Here is a 22500-nt window from a genome sequence, read left to right as displayed (position 1 = left end):
ACGTTTCTCATCAACGAGTCTTTGGCGTCGGGTGAAGTTCCAGCAACTTTCAAGATGGCAAGAGTACTCCCCATCTTGAAGAAACCCATGCTTGACAGCTCTGATGTCAACAACTACAGACCAGCACTTCTTTCTTTCCTTTCAAAAGTTCTTGAATGTGCAGTCTATAATCAACTTTCTTTCTTTCTCACACAGGACCAGCTCCAAGACTCCAACCAGTCTGGCTTCAACCCAGGATACTCTACAGAAACTGCCCTCATCACAGTGACCGAGAAGCTCCAATCTGCAAGATCGGCCAAATTGTCTTCTGTCCTGATCCTTCTCGATCTCTCAGCAGCTTTTGACACAGTCAACCATACGATCCTTCTGGACATCCTCAACAACCTCGGAATCACTGGTTATGCGTGGAAATGGTTCAAGTCCTATCTGGAGGATCGCTCTTATCAGGTAACATGGAGAGGGTTCACATCCTCTCCATGCAGGCTCTCCACTGGTGTCCCCCAAGGCTCGGTCCTGGGTCCTCTTCTCTTTTCTCTTTACACTAGCTCTCTTGGTGATGTAATATCTTCTCATGGCTTCTCTTACCACTGTTATGCTGATGACACTCAACTAATGTTTTCTTTCTCTCCCTCTGACACACAGGTTTCCAGTCGCATCTCGGCATGTCTGTCTGACATCTCTACATGGATGGCAGCTCACCACCTGAAGCTCAATCCCAGCAAGACTGAGCTGATATTCATCCCTGCAACTACAGGTCCTCATCATGATCTCACCGTCTCATTCGAGAACTCTCTGATTGTTCCGTCTGTAGAGGCGAGAAGTCTTGGTGTGACTCTGGATGGCCAGTTATCGTTCTCGACTCACATCATGAACCTGACTCGGTCATGCAGGTTTCTCCTGTACAACATCCGGTGGATCCGACCCTTCCTCACCCGAGAGGCCACCCAGGTGCTAGTGCAGTCTCTGGTCATCTCAAGGCTTGACCACTGCAACTCACTCTTGGCTGGGCTTCCCATGCAGACCATCAAGCCTCATCAATCAGCCTCATCAATCAAGACCATCAATCAGCTCATCCAGAATGCGACACCACGGCTCGTCTTCAATCTGCCCAAGTTCAGCCACGTCACCCCACTGCTGCGCTCCCTTCACTGGCTTCCTGTAGCTGCATCAGATTTAAACCCTAATGCTGGCCTACAAAGCCAGAAATGGACCAGCCCCTACCGACTTGATGGCAATGGTGAAATCTCGAACTGAACCACGAGCCCTTCGAGCTTCGAGTGCAGCTCGGCTTGACCCGCCATCCTTCAAGGTGCACGGAAGACCAGCGTGGAGAATGTTCTCTGTACTGGAGCCCAGGTGGTGGAATGAACTCCCACTGGCTGTCTGAACAGCAGAGTCTCTCACTGTCTTCAAACGCAGACTGAAGACTCATCTCTTTACACAGCACTTAAATGAGCCTTGAATTATAAGCTGCACGTATTTTATTGTCCTGCACTCTGTATTGTAGTTTATTGTATTGTAGTTTATTGTTATTGTATTGCATTGAATGGCTCAGAGTTCTGCGTTCAACTCTGGTTCTTTTTCTCTTGGTATCTGCAGTGACATATTTTTTTCTATCAGTATCTGAGCTCAGGACCATCTTTTTCTCTAAGCTACTGGTAACTAGCAAAGATACTTTCTCTAGATTGACAAAGCACTTCTTGTAAGTCGCTCTGGATCAGAGCGTCTGCTAAACGCTGTAAATGTAAATGTAAGAACTTGACTGGCCTGCACAGAGTCCTGACCTCAACCCCATAGAACACCTTTAGGATGAATTAGAGCGGAGACTGTGAGCCAGGCCTTCTCGTCCAGCATCAGTGTCTGACCTCACAAATGAGCTTCTGGAAGAACGGTCAGAAATTCCCATAAACACTCCTAACCCTTGTGGAAAGCCTTCCCAGAAGAGCTGAAGCTGTTGTAGCTGCAAAGGGTGGGCTGACATCATATTAAACCCTATGGATTAAGAATGGGACGTCACTCAAGTTCATATGCGTGTGAAGCCAGACGAGCGAATACTTTTGGAAATATAGTGTCGCTCTGTTTGTGAAAAGCAGGTGTTCCCACTTTGAGATTATTTAGCGTTATAACTGATTCATAGTCACAGCCCAGAGTAACTCACATGGAGACGGGATCTGCATGTAGCTTTACTCTCCACTTCAACCTGCAGCAGGAAGTGCATAAGACACTTTAACTGATGAGCCAATGTGCTTCATAAAATAGACAGACAGGAGGAATTATTCCTGACATCACGATACTCGCAGGCTTTGATATGAGATGTAGATAATATCTAGATATATAATCTGTATTTTTGTGTTTGGGTACAATTAGCTCTGAACGCAATGATTATTTTATAATAAACATTTTGAGAAAATAACTATTTAAGATGAAAAACGGGGAAAAATTAAATAACTGGTAAATAAAACTGGTTTTCGTCCATTTCCTGGCGACGCAGTTTATGTTGTTTCTTCTCTGGATGATGTTTTCTGTAAATTTTCTTTTCTGGCTTTCTTTCTCCGCTCTTGTAGTGCTGGAGATAAAGACTGCACCTTCACTGATTTTCTCATTTTAGCAACAATTTCCGCTCAAATGCCGACATTAATTTACTGAATCCTCTTTCCCTGATTCTGAAAATCGTGGTCACTCTGTTCTTTTTCAGTCCATCAACGTTCATGGCTGAGCTCCACACACACCTGAGTGCTCATGGAGCGCGAAGTACAGATACAGAATATGAGCAGATTTCCATCCGCCGATTGACCCTTATGGTCAGGAGTCAACAAGAAGAGCAAGTCCTCACAGCCAGTGGGTGCGCCTGGGGCAGGGGAAGGGGCGGAGCTCCAACTCTGGCAAAAATAACATTCTTTGACCTAAAAAGAGAGAGAGAGGTATCAGACGTTTACCGTAAATAGTCCAAGACAGCGGTCTCCAACCCCGGTCCTGGAGATCGACCTTCCTGCAGAGCCTTCCAACCACAATCTTCCAACCACACCTGCTCCAGATAATCAGACCGCTTCCCAACTCTCTGATTGGCTGGATCAGATGTATTAGAGTTAAGTGGGGGGTGGGGGTGGGGGGGCTGGGCAAGGCAGCTTATTGGATACAGGCTGGAACTAAACTCTGCAAGAAGGTCTCTCTCCAGCCCCAGGGTTGGAGACGACTGGTCTAAAAGGTAATGTAAGTATTTTTGAGTATGTGCAAGTATGACTGTGAGATTATTTATTTATTTGTTTGTTCATTTATTTATTTATTTTGGCGGTATAAGAAAATGTGTAATTGCTTTACACCATTTGAACTTTCCACTGGCTCTTTAAATCATGAGATCGTGGACCAACAGAACTCATCCAGAGTTAATCCTGGAGTAAAATCCAGGTAAAATGTTTTGAATGCCTTGTTTATAAGAACATGTAAACACATTCAAAACCATGAATTCCTCAAAATGCTTCAACAGGCCATTCTACATGTGTGTGCATATTTAAATATTGATTAATTATAATATCATCATCATCAACTTCCTCCAGCTCATTCCCGGGGACCCCAAGCCACTCCCAGGCCAGCTTGGAGATGTAATCCCTCCAGCCGGTCCTAGGACGACCCCGGGGCCTTATCCCGGTAGGCCGTGCCTGGTACACCCCCACCGGGAGGCGTCCTGGGGGCGTCCAAGTCAGAAGCCCAAACCACCTCAGCTGGCCCCTCTCAATGCGGAGGAGTAGCGGCTCTACTCCGAGCTCCTCCTGGATGACTGAGCTCCTCCCCCTATCAAATAGAGTGTAGCCCACCACCCTCAGAAGAGGCTCATTTCCACCGCTTGTATTCGTGATTCTTTCGGTCATTACCCACAGCTCATGACCACAGGTGAAGGTTGGGATGTAGACCGACCGGTAAACAGAGAGCTTGGCCTTATGGCTCAGCTCCTCTTCACCGCTACAGTCCAGTACGTGACCGCATTACTGCTGCCACCTGTCCCAGCCTGCGGCCGATCTCACCATCCCTCTTCCCATCACTCATCAACAAAACCCCGAGATACCTAGACTCCTCCACCTGGGGCAGGTCCTCCCCCCGATGCCTGGAGTGGGCATGCCATCCCATTACATATTGATTATGCATTATAAGCAGTGTTCATAATGTTATATTGCCATGTTGTCATTGTCAAATTATCACCGTAAGTTTTGCTCAGGCTACACTCTGTTTACATTTCCCCCAGCATGTTAAATTTAGCAAATAAACTGGCGTTAAGATCTGGCGTGTCCTCTTTATAGGATGTGGTCATTTATTCACAATCAGAAAATCAACAAGTCAAACTCTGCCTATGACTCTAACATGTCCAGGGAAACTTTAATGAAGGGGCAGAACTGATGTGCTTGTCGTTAATTTAAGTGACACTTTTTTAATCCCAAAACGGGGAAATTCCACCTCCGCGTTTAACCCGTCCGTGCAGTGAAACACCACATACACACTAGGGGGCAGTGAGCACACCTGCCCGGAGCGGTGGGCAGCCCAATCCACAGCGCCCGGGGAGCAGGTGTCTTGCTCAAGGACACCTCAGTCATGTGCTGTCGGCACTGGGGATCGAACCGGCGACCTTCCGGTCACAAGGCCAGTTCCCTGACCTCCAGCCCACGACTGCCCCCTATGGGACAAAATCATTATTGATACAGATATCATGAGTGCAATTATGACTGAAATATGACATGTTACAACTGAATATTGACGGACACATTAATGGTGTCTGAATGTGTTCAGAGGCTCTTATAGACATTTTCTGTGCTGTGTGTGTGATTTGTACCATGTTATCATACGTGGACTCAAACACCGATCCACACGCTAAACAGCATGACGGCTCACCCTGCATACACTCACCTACACACACACACACACACACACACACGTCAGTGCAGAGATTATTATCAGATCTCTCTAAACAGATTAACCCTTAGACGTCACGGCTTATCACCAGCAGTAACAGTAAACATTGCCTCGATCTTTTAGGATAGATTTTAAAGTTTCACAACCCCCATGGACCCTCACAGAGCAGGTACTGACGTGGTGGTGGTGTGTTAGTGTGTGTTGTGCTGGTCTGAGTGGATCAGACACAGCAGTGCTGCTGGAGTTTTTAAACACCTCTGTGTCGCTGCTGGACTGAGAATAGTCCAGCAACCAAAAATATCCAGCCAGCAGCGTCCTGTGGGCGGCGTCCTGTGGGCGGCGTCCTGTGACCACTGATGAAGGACTTTGGCTTTACATCTACAGGGTGGACTGACAAGGTAGGAGTGTCTAATAGAGTGGACAGTGAGTGGACACAGTGTTTAAAAACTCCAGCAGCACTGCTGTGTCTGATCCAGAGATGGGGACTCGAGTTTGGGACTCGTACTCGAGTCGCATTTAAGTCGCATATACAGTGACTTCAGACTCGACTTAGACGTGCATTCAAAAGACTTCCAACTCGACTTGGACTCGTGATTTGAGACTCGTGAACAATCTTTTATTTGTAATGTTCTTTTGTGTTTCATTTGACAATCTCTTCTCCGCCTGTCTGTATGCTTTTCACTTCCCGCTGACGTAACGTCACGTGACTCAAATGCGCGCGCCGCAAACCATCGCAATCATGACGGCGCCGGTGAGGACGCTTGCTTCTGCTCCTCCTTTTATAAAACGTTTTGGGTACAAAAACTTCGCACAAGTGGAAAATAAAAGAGCAGCAAACTGCAGCGTCTGTGGAATTAAAATACAGGACGCTGGTTCCACCACATCGAATTTTATTCGCCACCTGAAAACCCACCCGGAAAGGTGAGTCACTGCCTGAAAGGTTATTAGCATCTGCTAAACAAGCTTAGCGTCACAGTTAGTGTGTTACTTATAACAACCGAATGTTTACCCAGTTAGCTTGGTATTGACTGGAAAAGGAGAGGCATTTAATGTAATGTTTTGGCCTCTACATTCAGTATTTTAAGCTATTCATGTCTGACTAATTTGTTTATCAAGGCTAAGTTGGTACACATTACAAACTAATAAATTTGAGAAGCCTAATTACTATTCCAAATAGATATCCATGTTCATCTACAGGTTTTCTGAATTCTGTAAAGCAAAAAAATTGGCAAGTGGAGAGGGACAGAGCAGCATTGACTCTTTTCTGACTCACTCAAAAGGAGTGCAAGTGTACAGCCAGGGACATCCCAGACATAAGGCCATCACTGAATCAATAATCCAGGACCTTATTATTTCTTGCAACCTCCCCTTGTCTTTGATTGACAAGCCCAGCTTTAAAAACTTTATGGCAGTGGTAGAGGAGAAATACTGCCCACCAAGTCGCAGCACAGTAACCAGGCATCTAAGTGAGCTTGCAGCAGACAAAATGTCCAAGATAAAATCCAAGTTAGAGAAGACAGACACTGTTTCTGTGACTGTGGATATCTGGACTGACAGGAGCATGCGTGGCTTTTTAGGTATAACATCTCATTTTATGGAACTTGAGAAGAATGGCCCAAGACTACAGTCAGTCCTTTTAAGTTGTGAGCGTTTCACAGGGTCACACACTGGACAAAGGATAAGTGAAAAGTTTGAAGAGATTTGTGACAACTTTAACATAAAACACAAATTAGATTACATCATCTCTGATAATGCTGCTAATATGAAAAAAGCTTTCACAGTTTGTGTCCCCTCTACTGTGACTGATAGTGAAGATGGTGACAATGATCTGGAAAATGGCAACTTATGGGAGGAAACGAGTGAAGAGTTCCAGGATGATGTGGAATCCATCCAGAGAAGTTGCCGGCAGCAGCGCTTACAGTGTTTTGCACATTCCCTGCAACTTGTTGTGCGAGATGGACTGAAAGAAACAAAATGTATAAACAATGCAATGGCAAAATTGACAAAACTTTGCAGTTTGCTGCATTCTACATGTAGCATGAAGGAAGCATTTGAGGCTCAATATGGAGCCAATCACAGCATCCCATCTGCTGTGTCAACAAGATGGAACTCAACGCTTCGCCTTGTGGAGGCAGTCACTGATCTGGATCTCCAAAATCTACATTTTTTCATTTACCAGTTTAAGCTATTATACATCAGAAGTGTCATAACAGACCATTACAACTATAAAGTGATTTGCGACTGCAGTGTCATTCTAATATTTGGGACTTGACTTGGACTTGAGACCAAAGACCTGAGACTTGACTTGGACTTGAGACCAAAGACTTGAGACTTGACTTGGACTTGAGCTCAAAGACTTGAGACTTGACTTGGACTTGAGATCAAAGACTTGAGACTTGACTTGGACTTGAGCTCAAAGACTTGAGACTTGACTTGGACTTGAGATCAAAGACTTGAGACTTGACTTGGACTTGCAAAAAATGACTTGTGAGCATCTCTGGTCTGATCCACTCACACCAGCACATCACACTAACACACCACCACCACGTCAGTGTTACTGCAGTGCTGAGAATGACCCACCACCCAAACAGTACCTGCTCTGTGAGGGTCCATGGGGGTCCTGACCACTGAAGAACAGGGTAACAGAGTATCAGAGAAACAGATGGACTACAGTCTGTAACTGTAGAACTACAGAGTGCAGCTATACAGTAAGTGGAGCTGATAAGGTGGACAGTGAGTGGAGATACAAGGAGGTGAATTGGTCAGCCAATGTATATGTCTCTGTAGGGGAGGCCGATCCCTCCCTGCCATTTGGCTGTCTAAAGCAAATTTAATGCTAACCTTGGAGCTCATGTATTCCTACACTTTAAAAACCTTCAAACTTAATTAAATAATAATAATAACAATAACAATAATAATCATCATCATCATCATCATCATCATCATCATAATAATACAATGTGAAAACACTAACCTCTTCATACAGAATGGAAATTATAATGATAACATAATAACAAAATGTAAAAAGTAATAAATAATATAAATGTATTTTTAAGTAATTGTTATATTTAAATAACAGCAAAACTCAAGAATTCTAAGTTACGATAGTTTTTATAGCTTTATAAACATTGAGGAGACTTACTCACCCTGCTCTTCACCTACAAGCCTCCCAAGATTAACCAGGAGCACATTGGGGTTGCCAGGCAATGGCTGCTTGTTATCATCTCCTGCTGGGATCACCACCACCACCACCATCACCACCATCATCATCATCATCATCATCAGGACCCATAATACTCAAAGAGCAACACTTTTCCCCACAAATCAATTTCACTCATTAACCCCAAAAACTTTCCCCCTTTACCTCAGATTTAGTCATTCAGCCAAGACATGTTTGATACAAGGGTTAGGAGTGTTTATGGTGTTCAAAGGTGTTCTATGGGGTTGAGGTCAGGACTCTGTGCAGGCCAGTCAAGTTCTTCCACACCAAACTGGCTCATCCACGTCTTTATGGACCTGCTTTGTGCACTGGTGGGCAGTCATGTTGGAGCAGGAAGGGGCCGTCCCCAAACTGTTCCCACAAAGTTGGGAGCGTGAAATTGTCCAAAATCTCTTGGTGCTGAAGCTTTAAGAGTTCCTTTCACTGGAACTAAGGGGCCGAGCCCAACTCCTGAAAACACCCCCACACCATGATTCCCCCTCCACCAAACTTTACACTCGGCACAATGCAGTCAGACAAGTACCGTCTCCTGGCAACCGCCAAACCCAGACTCGTCCATCAGATTTCCAGATGGAGAAGCGTGATTGGTCACTCCAGAGAACACGTCTCCACTGCTCTAGAGTCCAGTGGCGGCGCTTTACACCACTGCATTCCACGCTTTGCACTGCGCTTGGTGATGTAAGGCTTGGATGCAGCTGCTCGGCCATGGAAACCCATTCCATGATGGAACAGCTGAATTCAATGATTTGGATGGGTGAGTGAAGACCTTTGGAAATACAGTGTAGATATGGGGTGGGATTGATCAATCTGTCATTCTTCAGTGACGCCCGCTGACGCTTAAATGTTCAGGGTGATGATGTTTTGCGTACTGAATAACTGATTAACAGCACACTCCTAATGTAACGTCCTCAACAATAATAATTAGTACAAAACACTTTGAGTCAGGCGCCAACAGTGCACCCCTGAAATGACGCCACTGGTCTGTAGTTTCTGACGGATTTCTGACTCTGTATGAAAGAGCTTCATGTATAAAAATGGACAAAGTGCCATTATAAGTATCCTCATGCACTTTAGTCCATGTTTATAGATTACAGCATGTCATGTCGTCCTCTCACGGAACATCGAGAGGGCCATCCGCTGACTTCAAAGCGGCCACGTAAGTAGCGGCAAAAATAGAAACGTTACTGCTCACCATGCTAGTGTTACTGCTAGAAATAAGCCGATTGCTAGCACTTCTACAAATGCTTATTGTGTAAATACAATTGAGACTGTGTCTGTTCCCCGAATAAAACAACACATCAAAAAGCCTCGAAGCGTTTGCCTTAGTAACCTCATTCATATCAGACCAGTTACACCAGTTTACAACGACCGCACCTTTGGTCTAAAACTAGGACTGCTTAACATTAGATCCCTGGCATCTAAAGCCATTATTGTAAATGAAATTATTACAGATCATGGTTTTGATGCTCTGTGCCTCACAGAAACGTGGATTAGACCCGATGAGTACCTTAGTCTAAATGAAGCCACTCCCACAGGCTACAGCTATGCACACAGCCCTCGTTTAAGCGGTCGGGGTGGAGGTATAGCAACCATCCATGCTAATGCTTTAGGCGTGAGCCAGAAAGCAGGACCTACATTTTCTTCTTTTGAAGTTCTTGTACTTAATATACTTGAGCAAGGAACAAATAAACATTCATTTCTATTAATCACAATTTACAGGCCACCTGGTCCGTATTCTCAGTTCTTGCAGGAATTCTCTGAGTTTCTATCAAGCCTAGTAACGTTTTCAAATAAAATATTAATTGTCGGAGATTTTAATATCCACATCGACAACCCTCACGACACACTAAGTAAGACATTCATATCTATCATAGACTCCATGGGATTCACCCAAATTATAAAAGGGCCCACACACCACCTCAACCACACTCTAGACTTAATACTGACCTTTGGTGTGGACATAGATAACTTAGCCATTCTCCCCCAGAGCACAGCCGTCTCAGACCATCACTTAATCTCATACAAAATCCAGTTTAGTGGTAATACGCGCTCATCACCATGTTATCAGGTTAAGAGGACTATAACTTCCTCCACAGCTGGCAGCTTTATCAGAAACCTCCCTCAGTTATCAACTTCAGTCAGCTGTCCATCTAATCCTACTGAGTTAGATACTATGACCAAATTCTTAGAGGATACTCTTCGATCTACGTTAGACAGTGTAGCTCCATTAAAAAGCAAAATAGTACGGCAGAAAAAACTCGCCCCGTGGTATAATGATCACACTCAAACCAAGGAAATGTGTCGTTGTTAGTCCTCCTTAGTTGACCTTAGTGCAGCATTCGACACAATAGACCACGCTATCCTACTAGATAGACTAGAAAACCTTGTAGGGGTAACAGGAACAGCTCTTTCCTGGTTCAGGTCCTACCTCACCGATCTATATCAGTTTGTTAATGTAAAGGGTGAATCATCTGTCCTCGCAAAAGTAATTTATGGTGTTCCACAAGGCTCTGTTTTAGGACCTATATTATTTACAATATATATGCTACCACTAGGCACCATTATCAGTAAACACGGCATAAATTTCCACTGTTATGCAGATGACACTCAGTTATATATATCAAGTAAACCGGATGATAAAATTAAACTTGCCAAGATTGAGGACTGTATAAAAGACATAAAAGATTGGATGTCAAATAATTTTCTGTTACTTAACTCAGATAAAACAGAGGTCCTGCTTCTTGGTTCAAAATTAGCCAGAAACAGACACAGACTGTCTAACTCAACACTAAAACTTAACAATCTCTCAGTTTCATCAAGCCTATCTGTTAAAAATCTTGGTGTCATGATAGACGCTGATCTGTCCTTCGACACACATATATCTAATATCACTAGAACAGCTTTCCTGCATCTCCGCAATATCGCTAAATTAAGAAATTCATTATCTCTACAGGATGCAGAAAAGCTAGTTCATGCATTTATCACTTCAAGGCTAGATTATTGTAATGCCCTGCTGTCTGGATGTCCCAGCAAAAGCCTTAACAAGCTTCAGCTAGTCCAGAACGCTGCAGCCAGAGTCTCACAAGAACTAGGAAGTTTGACCATATTAGTCCAGTTTTATCAGCCCTGCACTGGTTACCAGTTAAATTTCACATTGATTATAAAATCCTATTACTGACCTATAAAGCTCTAAACGGGCTCGCCCCTCAGTACCTGAGTGAACTCCTCTCCTACTATGAACCATCACGCCTACTTAGATCACAAGGTGCTGCTCACTACTGGTACCTAGAATTAATAAAGCTACATCAGGGGGCGGAGCTTCTCATACAGAGCCCCCCAGCTCTGGAATAATCTTCCTGCTAATGTTCGGGACTCAGACTCAGCCTCAGTCTTTAAGTCTAGGCTAAAAACTTATTTGTACAGTCAAGCATTTGGTGATTAGTCTCCCTGTCAGATCTGGACCTGCTGGAGTCTCTGCTGCTCTGTTTTACTGTAATCTGTGGTCAGCCACTCTTTACAGAACTGACTCTGTGGTCAGCCACTCTTTACAGAACTGACTCTGTGGTCAGCTACTCTTTACAGAACTGACTCTGTGGTCAGTCACTCTCTACAGAACTGACTCTGTGTTTTTCTTCTCCTTTCTCTGCCGAGCTGATCAGCTGCCCATCCTGTGCGCCTGATGCTGTTGCCTCTACTGCCTTGATTGGTGCCGCTGCTCACCAGCCTTCTGGACCGGTTTGACCACCACTGAGCTTCTTGCTGTACAGCGCTGTGCAGTCCTCACCCTCAGATCTTTCTTTTCCCACTTTACTATAAAACTTCATACTAATAATGTTTGCTGTCCGGTGTCGACCATAGGAGGATGGGTTCCCCTTCTGAGTCTTGGTTCCTCTCAAGGTTTCTTCCTCTTTTAGGGAGTTTTTCCTTGCCACCGTCGCCGCTGGCGACGCTCATGGGGGCTCGAACCCGGATTTTCTTTCTTCTTTTCTCTTCTCTCTGTAATACTGATTGTTCTGTAAAGCTGCTTTGTGACAACACCTGTTGTAAAAAGCGCTGTATAAATAAATTGTGCTTGCTTGCTTGATATAGAGGCATTATAATCATATTATTACTGAAGGTAATAACTGTAAGTGATGGTTTAGCCATGCTGGTAGCACCATGCTAATTGGTGGGGTGTAAGCTTCCATTGCTTATTGGCTACATTAGTCTCCAGGGCTGAAGAGCCAAACATGTGTTGACTGAGTGACTGTATTTAAAGTAATTTTGAGTATATTTGATATTTCGCTGAACCGTCTCTGTGCGTCGTGTGAGCTGTACTTTCTCAGACCTTCAGAAGCCGATGAGCTGCTGCCGCTCAGACGATCACGACCCGACGGAGAGGAAGAGGAAGGCAGAACGCAGCCGTATTCTGGGAGTCGCTTGAAGAAAGACGGGCGCGGTGGAGGAGGCGGAGCTGCGGCTGTAACGGCAGAGTGACACGGTGTTAGTGTAAAGTCAAATTCCCATTGGACAGTAAAGCTGAGCTAATCTGATCAAACTGTTTTCCACAGTTTTCCCTCCATGACAGGTGCGGATGGGGATATTTATTATCGTTTAAGACTATTTTGCCCCACATGGCCCCACAGACACGCTCCGAAATCCTGTGGAAAGCCAGACTCTTATTAATCCATACTAATGCTCTTGGGAATGTAATGTCCTCCAAGCTCATATAAGTGTGAGGGTCAGATGCCAAAATTATGTGGACATCTGACCATCACATATATAAGCTTGTGAGACACCCCATTCATTTTGGTGCCTAACTGGGAGCAGCGTGAGGGGCTTTGGGGGGTGGGTGGTCAAGAATGCCCAGGCAGTCCTGGGATTTGAACCTACAGACTTTAAGTTGGCGGGTCAACTCTTTCACCAATGGGCTACTGGCTAAGATATGATGAACCTTGCATGAAATGTCCAGCAACACAACAAGGAGATAAACAACCAGGGTTGATTTTGAGCCTGGACAGGTGGAGGGACGGCTCTGACGTGACAGCAGGAGGGAGTGTTTGACCGTCTTTACTCATTAAGATGACTAAAAACTCAATTACGTTAGCCAGTGTCTGAAAAGAAAGGTCTGAATTGATTCAAGATGCAGCGTCGTTATCGAGTGCGTCACACAGCCAACGCCAGCGGCGGCAGCAGGAAGGAGCAACTCCACACCGAGCAGCACAGTTTAGCTCCACCATGATCATCCCTGCTGCTGCTGCCGTTACTTACTGCATCAAAGAAACTTCGAAATATTCCTCCAGTAAAAGTAGAAGTTCCTCCCTTTAGACCTCCACTTGAGTAAAAGTACTAAAGTATTTCCCTTCAAATGTACTTAAGTATAAAGTAAAAGTACTAAAAGAGGAATTCTGGCTCTGATGTCCTGTTATCATTTTTATAACCAGACTGGCTTCATGAACTCATTTCAGGTGAAAGTCCTCCAGCGTCTCTCTTGGTAAACCAGTCTTTTAATAGAACGTCATTAATTAGTGACGCTGACGTCTATTAAAATGATCAGAAGCACAAAACACTGAAGGTAAACAGTTTCCATCAGGGAGAACCGAGTGGCTCTGAAATCACTTTTTACACACAAGCAAAGTTTCAGTTTCAGATTTATTTACAACTTAGTTCCAAGTTTAAGTTGAATAAAAACTGGCTTTAAACTCAGGATCACAGATGAGCTCCTTTACTATGTTGATCTGTAGGCGTCTGTTCATAAACATAAACCAGCCCAAACTCATTTACTATAAAATGAACTGGTGTTTGTAGAAATTCAGAAAAAAGCCGCGTCAGTCTCGACTGCATATGTGGACATATTTCTATATTGAGCTCTATTTACACAAAGTTAGGTTAGTTCATCATTTATGTTGAACAGACTCTCCCAAAGTTTTACGCTGCTGCGCTGACGTTGAACCGCGTGCTGCACTGGGTCGGTATGACCAACAGGTCAAAACCAGCTCTAAACAAAGTGACCGCTGGGCCCTGATTGGTGCTCTGGCTTTGCGCTTCTTTCGTTTTTGACATGTTACGTTTTTATACACACAGAAACCAAAAGGAACGACAGATTTCTCAAAATGTAGGAGGAAAAAGTCGGATATTAGACTCTGAAATGTAGTGGAGTGAAAGGAGAAAGTCGCCCAGAACGGAGAAACTTCAGTACAGATACACCAAAAATACTAAAGTACAGAAACTCATTACATTCACTCAGTAATTTAATGCCAGAATAGAGACGTAGTGATGATGTGTTGAAATGAAAACATTAAAATATGAAGAAAAATATCCAAAAATCAACCTTAAAGCTTTTATTTTCAAAGCTGCTCATTTTCTCTCCGTATTTGTTTTTCTGTGGCACCTGAATCTGTTTTCTACGTTTTAGTAGACAGTCTTCGTTCTTTCTCTCACTGACCTGGTGTCTGGGATCGCTGGTAGCTCTGGGGGCTAACAGGTGGTTTCCAGTGCTTGACGTCAGAAGACTCTTCCTCCAGTTCAAGCGATGGCAGCTCGTAGAAGGAATCACTCTCCGAGGGCGTTTGGGGCTTTCTGATTGGCTTTGGTGCAGGGAGGGGCGGAGACCAGGCATGGCCAAGGTGTTTCCTCCAATCAGGTGGAGGTGAGGTTACTGAGAAAGAGCAAATCAGCATCATCATTCACACTCGCCAGTGTCTGTACTAATTCAGGGGTAAACCAGCAACCCCGACTTCTAAGCTTACATGATGTAGCAGTTGCATTCAGATGCCTGTACGGACACCAGCTGGACTTTTTTAAGATGGAAAGGAAATTTAAATAAGAACTCTTATTAACTTACGGAATTCAGTTTTCATATGTGAATCACGTGTATATGAAGATGGACAGAAGAGAAAAGAAAAAAAGCAAAAGCTACTTAAGGAGGATGAGGACATATCTGAGCAGGTGGGCAGTAAGAAACACTGACCTCGACTTTCGGCTTCTCCTCAAACACTACCAGAGTCGGCTCTCCGGAGTCTGACACAGCTGGACTGTCAGGATGAGGAGCTTCACCGTCAGGAGAGTAGCTCACTACTGACAACTGACCCTGACTGATGACTGACTTATGCCGGCAAGCTGTTAATGTCTAGATCTCTTCTGCTGTAGCTGGACAGACATTGCAGTAAAAGCCAGAATGTTTGCAGGGCTCATGGAACTTAAGCCAAAGTAAGACTAACAGTGTTTAACACCATCCAGCAGGAAGGCGGCCGTTACTCACTCCTGTGGCATTTGATGGTGTATTTCAGGGGCGCAACCCAAATGTTAAGGAGAGCCATTTGGTCCTTTAAACGAAACTCAAACCACTTTGGGAGACACAACACTTCATGCCGTTTTACCATCTTGGCTGTGAATATGTCTCAGTGCGTGCCGATGTCCCAGAATAGGCTAAAAATATAAACAACGTCTCTCAGTGTTTGATTTTTAGGCCGAAGTCGCTTCTCATTTGCCAGCTTCTTGTTCAAATTTTCCCGTTCCACCTTAAATAGTGCTGAGGTGCCAGAACGTAACTGCTGCACAATTTAAGGTGGAATGGAGAACAAGAAGCTAGTGAACGAGAAGCGACTCCAGCGTCGTGATTTTTCAGTGTTTCAGTTTTTCGTTGCAGATTAAACGTATCAGGAAACCAGCTGGACTGACTATAAACACTAATCAGTCCATTCGTCTCCAGATTATCGATGTCCGTCTTAAATCTCTCTCTTTGCCGTTTCGTAGCTACTAGCTGGGCGAGACTGTCGTCTGTGTTGCTATGGTGACCAGCCGTCTGTGCTGATCTTCAGGGTTAAAGGGTGAATCAGCAGTTCTACATTAACTCCAGCGTTTAAGACCATTTAGACAGACAGAGTGAGAGGGAGAGAGAGAGAGACAGACAGAGACAGAGAGAGAGAGAGAGAGACACTCACCTGTGTGTGGGTTTGGTTTGTACTGTGTCTCCTGCAGGAGATTCTCATACACAGGTGTGGGTTTCGTGGGGCTGGCGCTGGTCGGTGGGGTGGGCTTAGGGGTCGTGGGGATGGGGGGCGGGTGAGCGGGAGGTTTGAGTGCTTTGACGGGTTTGGCTTTTTTGGGGGGTAAGAGGGCGGAGCCTGGTTTAGGGGTGGTGGTCAGGGCGCTGTGTAGGTAACGGCCCGTTCGCGGAGGGAGAAGAGCTGAGAGGAGAAAACAGACGTTTATTTTTCTCCGATACGTTAAAATCTGAGCTATTAAACAGAAATAATGCTCAAAAATTTGCACAAGACTGCCAAAAGTGCTCCGCCCCTCACCTGAGCGCTTGACCTGTGTTGCCGGGGAAACATAAACAAACCCACAGGCAAACTCCATCTGGTGGACGTTCCTCTGGTGTCTGTGATTGGATAACGGACCAAACCGGAACCTGAGGAGGAGCAAGACTTGACCTGAATGAGGAGGAATGAATTTCATGATAAAGGTGGACGTGTTTGATCAGAGCGAGCTGGAGTCACTGCCTCTGACCGGCCCAACGGCTGGCCAGTCCCCAGCAGCAGGTGACATGCATTAGCTTTGCTGGTGTAACCTCCCTGCTGTAAACTCGGAAAATCACTAGTTTACAAAAAACCATGAATGTGAATTGTGCACTAAGATGTTGTCTGTAGAGGATGTGTTCACTTACTATCGCTGACCAGGGGCGCTCAAACGTTTCAATACCACTGTGTATGATGTAAAACGGCTGTGGAGGAATAAGGTACCGAGTCTTGTACACCCAATATAAATACTTATCTCACCAAAGTGAGCGCCCCTCACGTTTCTGCAGATATTCTATCTTCTGATGGGACGTCACTGTAGAAATGAAACTCTGATATAAATTAAAGTGGTCAGTGTGCAGCTTGTACAGCAGAGCAGATTCACTGTCCTCTGAAAAGAACAACACACAGACATTAATGTCTAAACAGCTGGCAGCACAAGTGAGTCCACCTCACAGTGGACGTGTCCAGATTGGGCTCAGGGTCAATATTTAGTGTGACCACCATTATTATCTAGCACCCGGAACCCTCTTGGGCAGGGAATTCACCAGAGCTGCACAGGCTGCTACTGGAATCCTCTTCCACTCCTCCATGATGACGTCACTGAGCTGGTAGATGTTAGACACCTTGTGCTCCTCCTCCTCCTTCTGCTTGAGGAAGCCCCACAGGTGCTCAGTTGGTTTTAGGTTTGGAGACATACTTGGCCAGTCCATCACCTTTACCTTCAGCAGGGCAGTGGTCATCTTGGAGGTGTGTTTGGGGTCGTTATCGAGTTGGAAAACTGCCGTGCGGCTCAGTTTCCGGAGGGAAGGGATCGTGCTCTGCTTCAGAACGTCACAGTACATGGTGGAATTCATGTTTCCCTCAATGAACCGCAGCTCCACAGTGCCGGCAGCACTCATGCAGCTTCAGACCCTGGTGCTACCACCACCATGCTTCACTGTAGGCAAGAGACAGATGTCTTGGTGCTCCTCACCAGGGCACCACCACACATGCTGGACATCATCTGAGCCAAACAAGTTAATCTTGGTCTCGTCAGACCACAGGACCTGGTTCCAGTAATCCATGTTCTTGGACTGCTTGTCTTCAGCAAACTGTTTCCGGGCTTTGTTGTGCGTCAGCTTCAGAAGAGGCTTCCTTCTGGGACGACGGCAATGCAGACCGAGTTGATGCATTGTGCAGAGAGTGTGTGTGTGTGTGTGTGTTGTAAGCAGTCAGAGAGAGAGTGTGTGTGTGTGTGTGTGTGTTGTAAGCAGTCAGAGAGAGAGTGTGTGTGCGTGTGTGTGTGTGTGTGTGTGTGTTGTAAGCAGTCAGAGAGAGTGTGTGTGTGTGTGTTGTAAGCAGTCAGAGAGAGAGTGTGTGTGCGTGTGTGTGTGTGTGTGTGTGTTCTAAGCAGTCAGAGAGAGTGTGCATGTGTGTGCTTGTGTGTGTGTGGGATGGAAGCAGTCAGAGAGAGAGTGTGTGTGTGTGTGTGTGTGTTGTAAGCAGTCAGAGAGAGAGAGAGAGAGAGTGTGTGTGTTGTAAGCAGTCAGAGAGAGTGTGTGTGTGTGTGTGTTGTAAGCAGTCAGAGAGTGTGTGTGTGTGTGTGTGTGTGTGTGTGTGTGTGTTGTAAGCAGTCAGAGAGAGTGTGTGTGTGTGTGTGTGTGTGTGTTGTAAGCAGTCAGAGAGAGTGTGTGTGTGTGTGTGTGTGTGTGTTGTAAGCAGTCACAGAGAGTGTGTGTGTGTGTGTGTGTGTGTGTGTGTGTGTTGTAAGCAGTCAGAGAGTGTGTGTGTGTGTGTGTGTGTGTTGTAAGCAGTCACAGAGTGTGTGTGTGTGTGGTAAGCAGTCACAGAGTGTGTGTGTGTGTTGTAAGCAGTCCCAGAGAGTGTGTGTGTGTGTGTGTGTGTGTGTGTGTGTGTGTTGTAAGCAGTCACAGAGAGTGTGTGTGTGTGTGTGTGTGTGTGTGTGTTGTAAGCAGTCCCAGAGAGTGTGTGTGTGTGTGTGTGTGTGTGTGTGTGTGTGTTGTAAGCAGTCACAGAGAGTGTGTGTGTGTGTGTGTGTGTGTGTGTTGTAAGCAGTCCCAGAGAGTGTGTGTGTGTGTGTGTGTGTGTGTGTGTGTGTGTGTGTGTTGTAAGCAGTCACAGAGAGTGTGTGTGTGTGTGTGTGTGTGTGTGTTGTAAGCAGTCCCAGAGAGTGTGTGTACTCACCGAGTGCTGGTGTGTGAAGTATCTCAGCTGCAGTGGAACGTCTCCAAGCTTTTACTGTAAAAACTCGAAAAACCTGCTTTTCAGCACAGATAACTAAACACACACACCTCCAAACACACACACACACACACACACACACACACACACACATATATATATATATGTAAATGTTTTTGGAGGGAGGATTGTATTGTTGTGAGTGTCTGTGTTTATATATATATGTGTGTGTGTGTGTGTGTGTGTGTGTGTGTGTGTGTGTGTGTGTGTGTGTGTGAGACCAAACCTCATTTTTGAAAATACATTGTGTGTAAATTTCATGGTGAATAAACCAACAGAAACGGCCCAAAATGACTTGGAGAAAATTCTGGTTCCATTGAATTACATTAAAATTAAAGCAGGTTTTTTTCCTTCTCCTTTAAAGTTGCTGTTACTGAAGGACTTTGGCCTCAACGCTTTATATATATAACACACACTGTACTAATAAGGGACCTTGGGCAAGACTCCTAACAGTACCTTTACTTACCTGTGTGAAAAGATGTGTGTATATATACTGAATCTTAAATCAAATGAGTTAAGTTCAGTGTGTTTTCCAAGTAAGATAATAATAACAATAATAATAATAATAATAATAATAATAATAATAATAATAATAAAGGGCTAATAATCACTTTTAATATATACCTTAGGGTCTGTGTGTGTTGAGATCCCAACTGACACTAGTGCAGAATTCTGCTGTGTGTAAACAACATGAGTGCAACCAATGAACAGCTTGTGTCCAGCCTTGGCGTTTGGACTGGGGTGTAGTTTAAACCGGACAGGTCTGTTTATATCCGTCTCACACGCCTGTTCACCCACGTATTGAGTCCCGTCAGCTTCCTGTAGAGAAAAGTACTTCGCCCTCTAAGCTTTAAGGAACATGTGCTGAAAAACATTAGAGGAGCAGAAGGATGGGCGGAGCTATTTGATTGCTCAGGCACCGGAAGTTCCTTGAGCGAGCAGGAATGACAAAAGACCAGCACTGCAGAGGAATCGGCTCACGTCATTTCCCCACGCAGAAATCTCCAGCGCCCCCTTAAGGGCTGTTCCGGTACTGTATTAGCAGAAGGGAAGGGTGTTGGTTGAGCCCTCGGAGAGGTGAGGGATCGAGCCAGCGCCAGTATTGACTTCGAACTTACCCAGAAATCATTGCCTCCGGGCACAATTCCCTTTTTAAACCCAGACAACATTTACTGCTACGGCAATAAATGACTTTAAAATGCTTAGAGGTGAAGGTACTGTTAGGAGTCTTGCCCAAGGTCCCTTATTAGTACAGTGTGGGGTGTTTGCCCATGTGGGAAATAAACCCCAGTCTTCAGAATAGAGGCCAAAGTCCTTACCCACTACACTTTACATACCAGCTATACACACACACACACACACACACACACATATATACATATATATATATATATATATATATATATATATATATATATATATATATATAATGTAAGTCAATGGAACCAGAATTTTCTCCAAGTGATTTTGGGCCATTTCTGTTGGTTCATTCATCATGAAAAGGGACCTTAGTAGGCATCGCGTTCAGGACAGAGCTTCAGAGCCATCGTACGTCATAACGTTCACTGCTCTGTTCACGTCGCTCGTTAGTTTACACTCCCCTCCACTAAAGGCAGGTCATCTCAGGGTGAGAGGACAACAGCCGTTCTCCTGCACTGACACTGCTGTGGAGACGTGTATATGAAGAACCGGCTGATTTAATATCTCTCGTTATAAACTCGACTCAGCACTCAAACACACAAAGGACAAAAAGTAATGTTACATATGATTTTGTACATAATGCATCAGGAAAAGGCGATAAAGACCCACGCAGTCTGTCGTGCAGCTAATACGCACTTTATTTCACGTCTGATCTGATTTATAAGCTCCGAGTCTGAAAATTTAGCCGTCAGCATTCACCTCACACTTCTGTGACTGTACAGCAATACAAAGAATAGCGGAGCAGCAAAAATAAGCATCTGTAGTATTTAATAAAAAACCTTACTTCTGAGCTTCTACACGCTAATTTGCATCAGCTTTATCTGTCGTTTCACACGTTCCCCAACAGGGGGCGTTAAACAGCAGACAGCAGGCGAAATTTGTGTGTATCAGAATTTTAATCTTTTTTTTTCTTGTACAGTTTTTGCAGTACAATGGATTGAGCACCATATCTATATAACAATAATTATTATTAATTAATTATTTATAATTATTATTAATAACAACAAGCCAACTTTCCAATGCCTGAAAGAAGTTTAAACAGTCATTAAGCACTGAAAGGGGCTTGCTGGTCGCCCCCTTGTGTCCACAGGAAAACTAACACAGAGATAATATAGCACTGATTAATAGCCTCTTATAATAAATGATATAACGTGTGTATAACTGAAGTAAATGAGAGTAGTGGTTCTGAACCGCAGCTCCACGGTCTGTGTTATTAATTAAGCTGTTGTTAATGAGCTGATTGGCTGTGTGGTCAGTCAGCGCAGGTAAAACAGCGAAATGGTAAAACAGGCCGGACGGTGCCGAAGCCTGTGTGATGTCCTAATGAGGACATTCTCAAACTGCATCCGATTTGACGGTCCGTATCCATGACAACCTCAATCTGAACAAGCAACCTGTGGGTCGTGATGACGTCACTGCACCACCTGTGCGTAATTGGCTGGATAGAAGCCTTCAGGTCCGCCCTCCTTCACCCCGCGACACCAGCCCTGCTCATCCTCTTCCTCCACCTTCAGAAACTCCTCCCCTTCACACACAAGCACACATTCAGACATTAATAGGGACTTTTTACTCAAAATATCTCCATAATTAAGTGGCTTCGATGTAAACAGAGTCGTTCAGAGCGGTTCTAAGCGGTTCGGTGTGAAACTCTCTGTTCTAGATAAACTTACCGAGTCAGAACTGTTCACAGTGGTGGTGATAGGAACCAGACGTCCCCCTCTAAAACCTCCTCACAGAAAGTTCCTACATGAAATACAATGTGTGAGATACCCCAAAGTCTTTAGGGGTCCCAGGCTGGCTGTCTGCTAACTCACTCGCTGAAGCTTCAATGGCATGGAAACTTTGCTTTTATGTTTCTTTACTTGCAGAGTCTCTGTTCTAGTGCGGTTCTGCGCTCTTCCTTACAGTAACTGAGATCTTCCTCGTCTCCTTCTGTCTTCAGTGAGGAATGAGGAACAGTCACTCTTCATTCCAAACTCTTGGGAAACTGGGCGAGTTTTCCGGTTTTCAGATCTGCTGCAGCTCATTGGAAAGTTTTTCAGAGGAATCCATGCACAGTTACGGTTTCTAGACTATGAAGGACCAACTGGGTGAGCCAGTCTGCTACAGCGCCGCCCTGAGGCAGAGCAGAAGCTGCAGTTCTAGTTAGTTAAGACCACCAGAGACAGAAGCTGATAAACAATCAGCTTCACTGAGTCTGGATTTAATTGACCTCCTGAATTTGCACCTTGATGAAATGGTTATGAATACATTAGAGGAATCCATTTGCAGGGCACTGTGAGGCAAAATAGTCCCCAAAGAAATCTGATTATTCCAGATTTTCCACTGTTTTCCATCATCAACATTATCTGGTGGTTCTGGATGGTAAATAAAGTGTCTATATCTGTGTAGTAGTGATGATAACGCCTTGTTCCCATCACCACCACTGTAAAGACGCCT

General features: G+C 44.7%; 2 protein-coding genes across 4 annotated transcripts in view; both read right to left on the bottom strand.

Moving 5' to 3' along the window:
* LOC108415906 (circularly permutated Ras protein 1-like) overlaps window positions 1-16522 on the bottom strand; it is a 42815-nt gene extending 26293 nt beyond the window's left edge. For 2 of the 3 annotated variants that reach the window (XM_037536801.1, XM_037536803.1), the window contains exons 1-8: window positions 16402-16522; window positions 16042-16287; window positions 14544-14756; window positions 12447-12578; window positions 8046-8129; window positions 4820-4893; window positions 2730-2903; window positions 2159-2200 (exon numbers count right to left, since the gene is read on the bottom strand). In XM_037536801.1, the coding sequence (XP_037392698.1) occupies window positions 2159-2200; window positions 2730-2903; window positions 4820-4893; window positions 8046-8129; window positions 12447-12578; window positions 14544-14756; window positions 16042-16287; window positions 16402-16459 (1023 nt within the window). In that variant the 5' untranslated portion in view covers window positions 16460-16522. The remainder of the gene's footprint in view (window positions 1-2158; window positions 2201-2729; window positions 2904-4819; window positions 4894-8045; window positions 8130-12446; window positions 12579-14543; window positions 14757-16041; window positions 16288-16401) is intronic. The other variant, XM_037536802.1, reaches the window with a different exon arrangement.
* A 4416-nt stretch (window positions 16523-20938) lies between these two features.
* The window catches only part of zgc:91999 (uncharacterized protein LOC445104 homolog), a 21930-nt gene continuing 20368 nt past the window's right edge, over window positions 20939-22500 (bottom strand). Inside the window, exon 8 of the mRNA XM_037536891.1 lies at window positions 20939-21586. Within this exon, the coding sequence (XP_037392788.1) occupies window positions 21474-21586 (113 nt within the window). The 3' untranslated portion in view covers window positions 20939-21473. The remainder of the gene's footprint in view (window positions 21587-22500) is intronic.

This window comes from Pygocentrus nattereri, chromosome 3 (assembly GCF_015220715.1).
Source record: "Pygocentrus nattereri isolate fPygNat1 chromosome 3, fPygNat1.pri, whole genome shotgun sequence".
Classification (NCBI taxonomy): Eukaryota; Metazoa; Chordata; class Actinopteri; order Characiformes; family Serrasalmidae; genus Pygocentrus; species Pygocentrus nattereri.
This window is presented reverse-complemented; position numbering and strand designations above follow the sequence as displayed.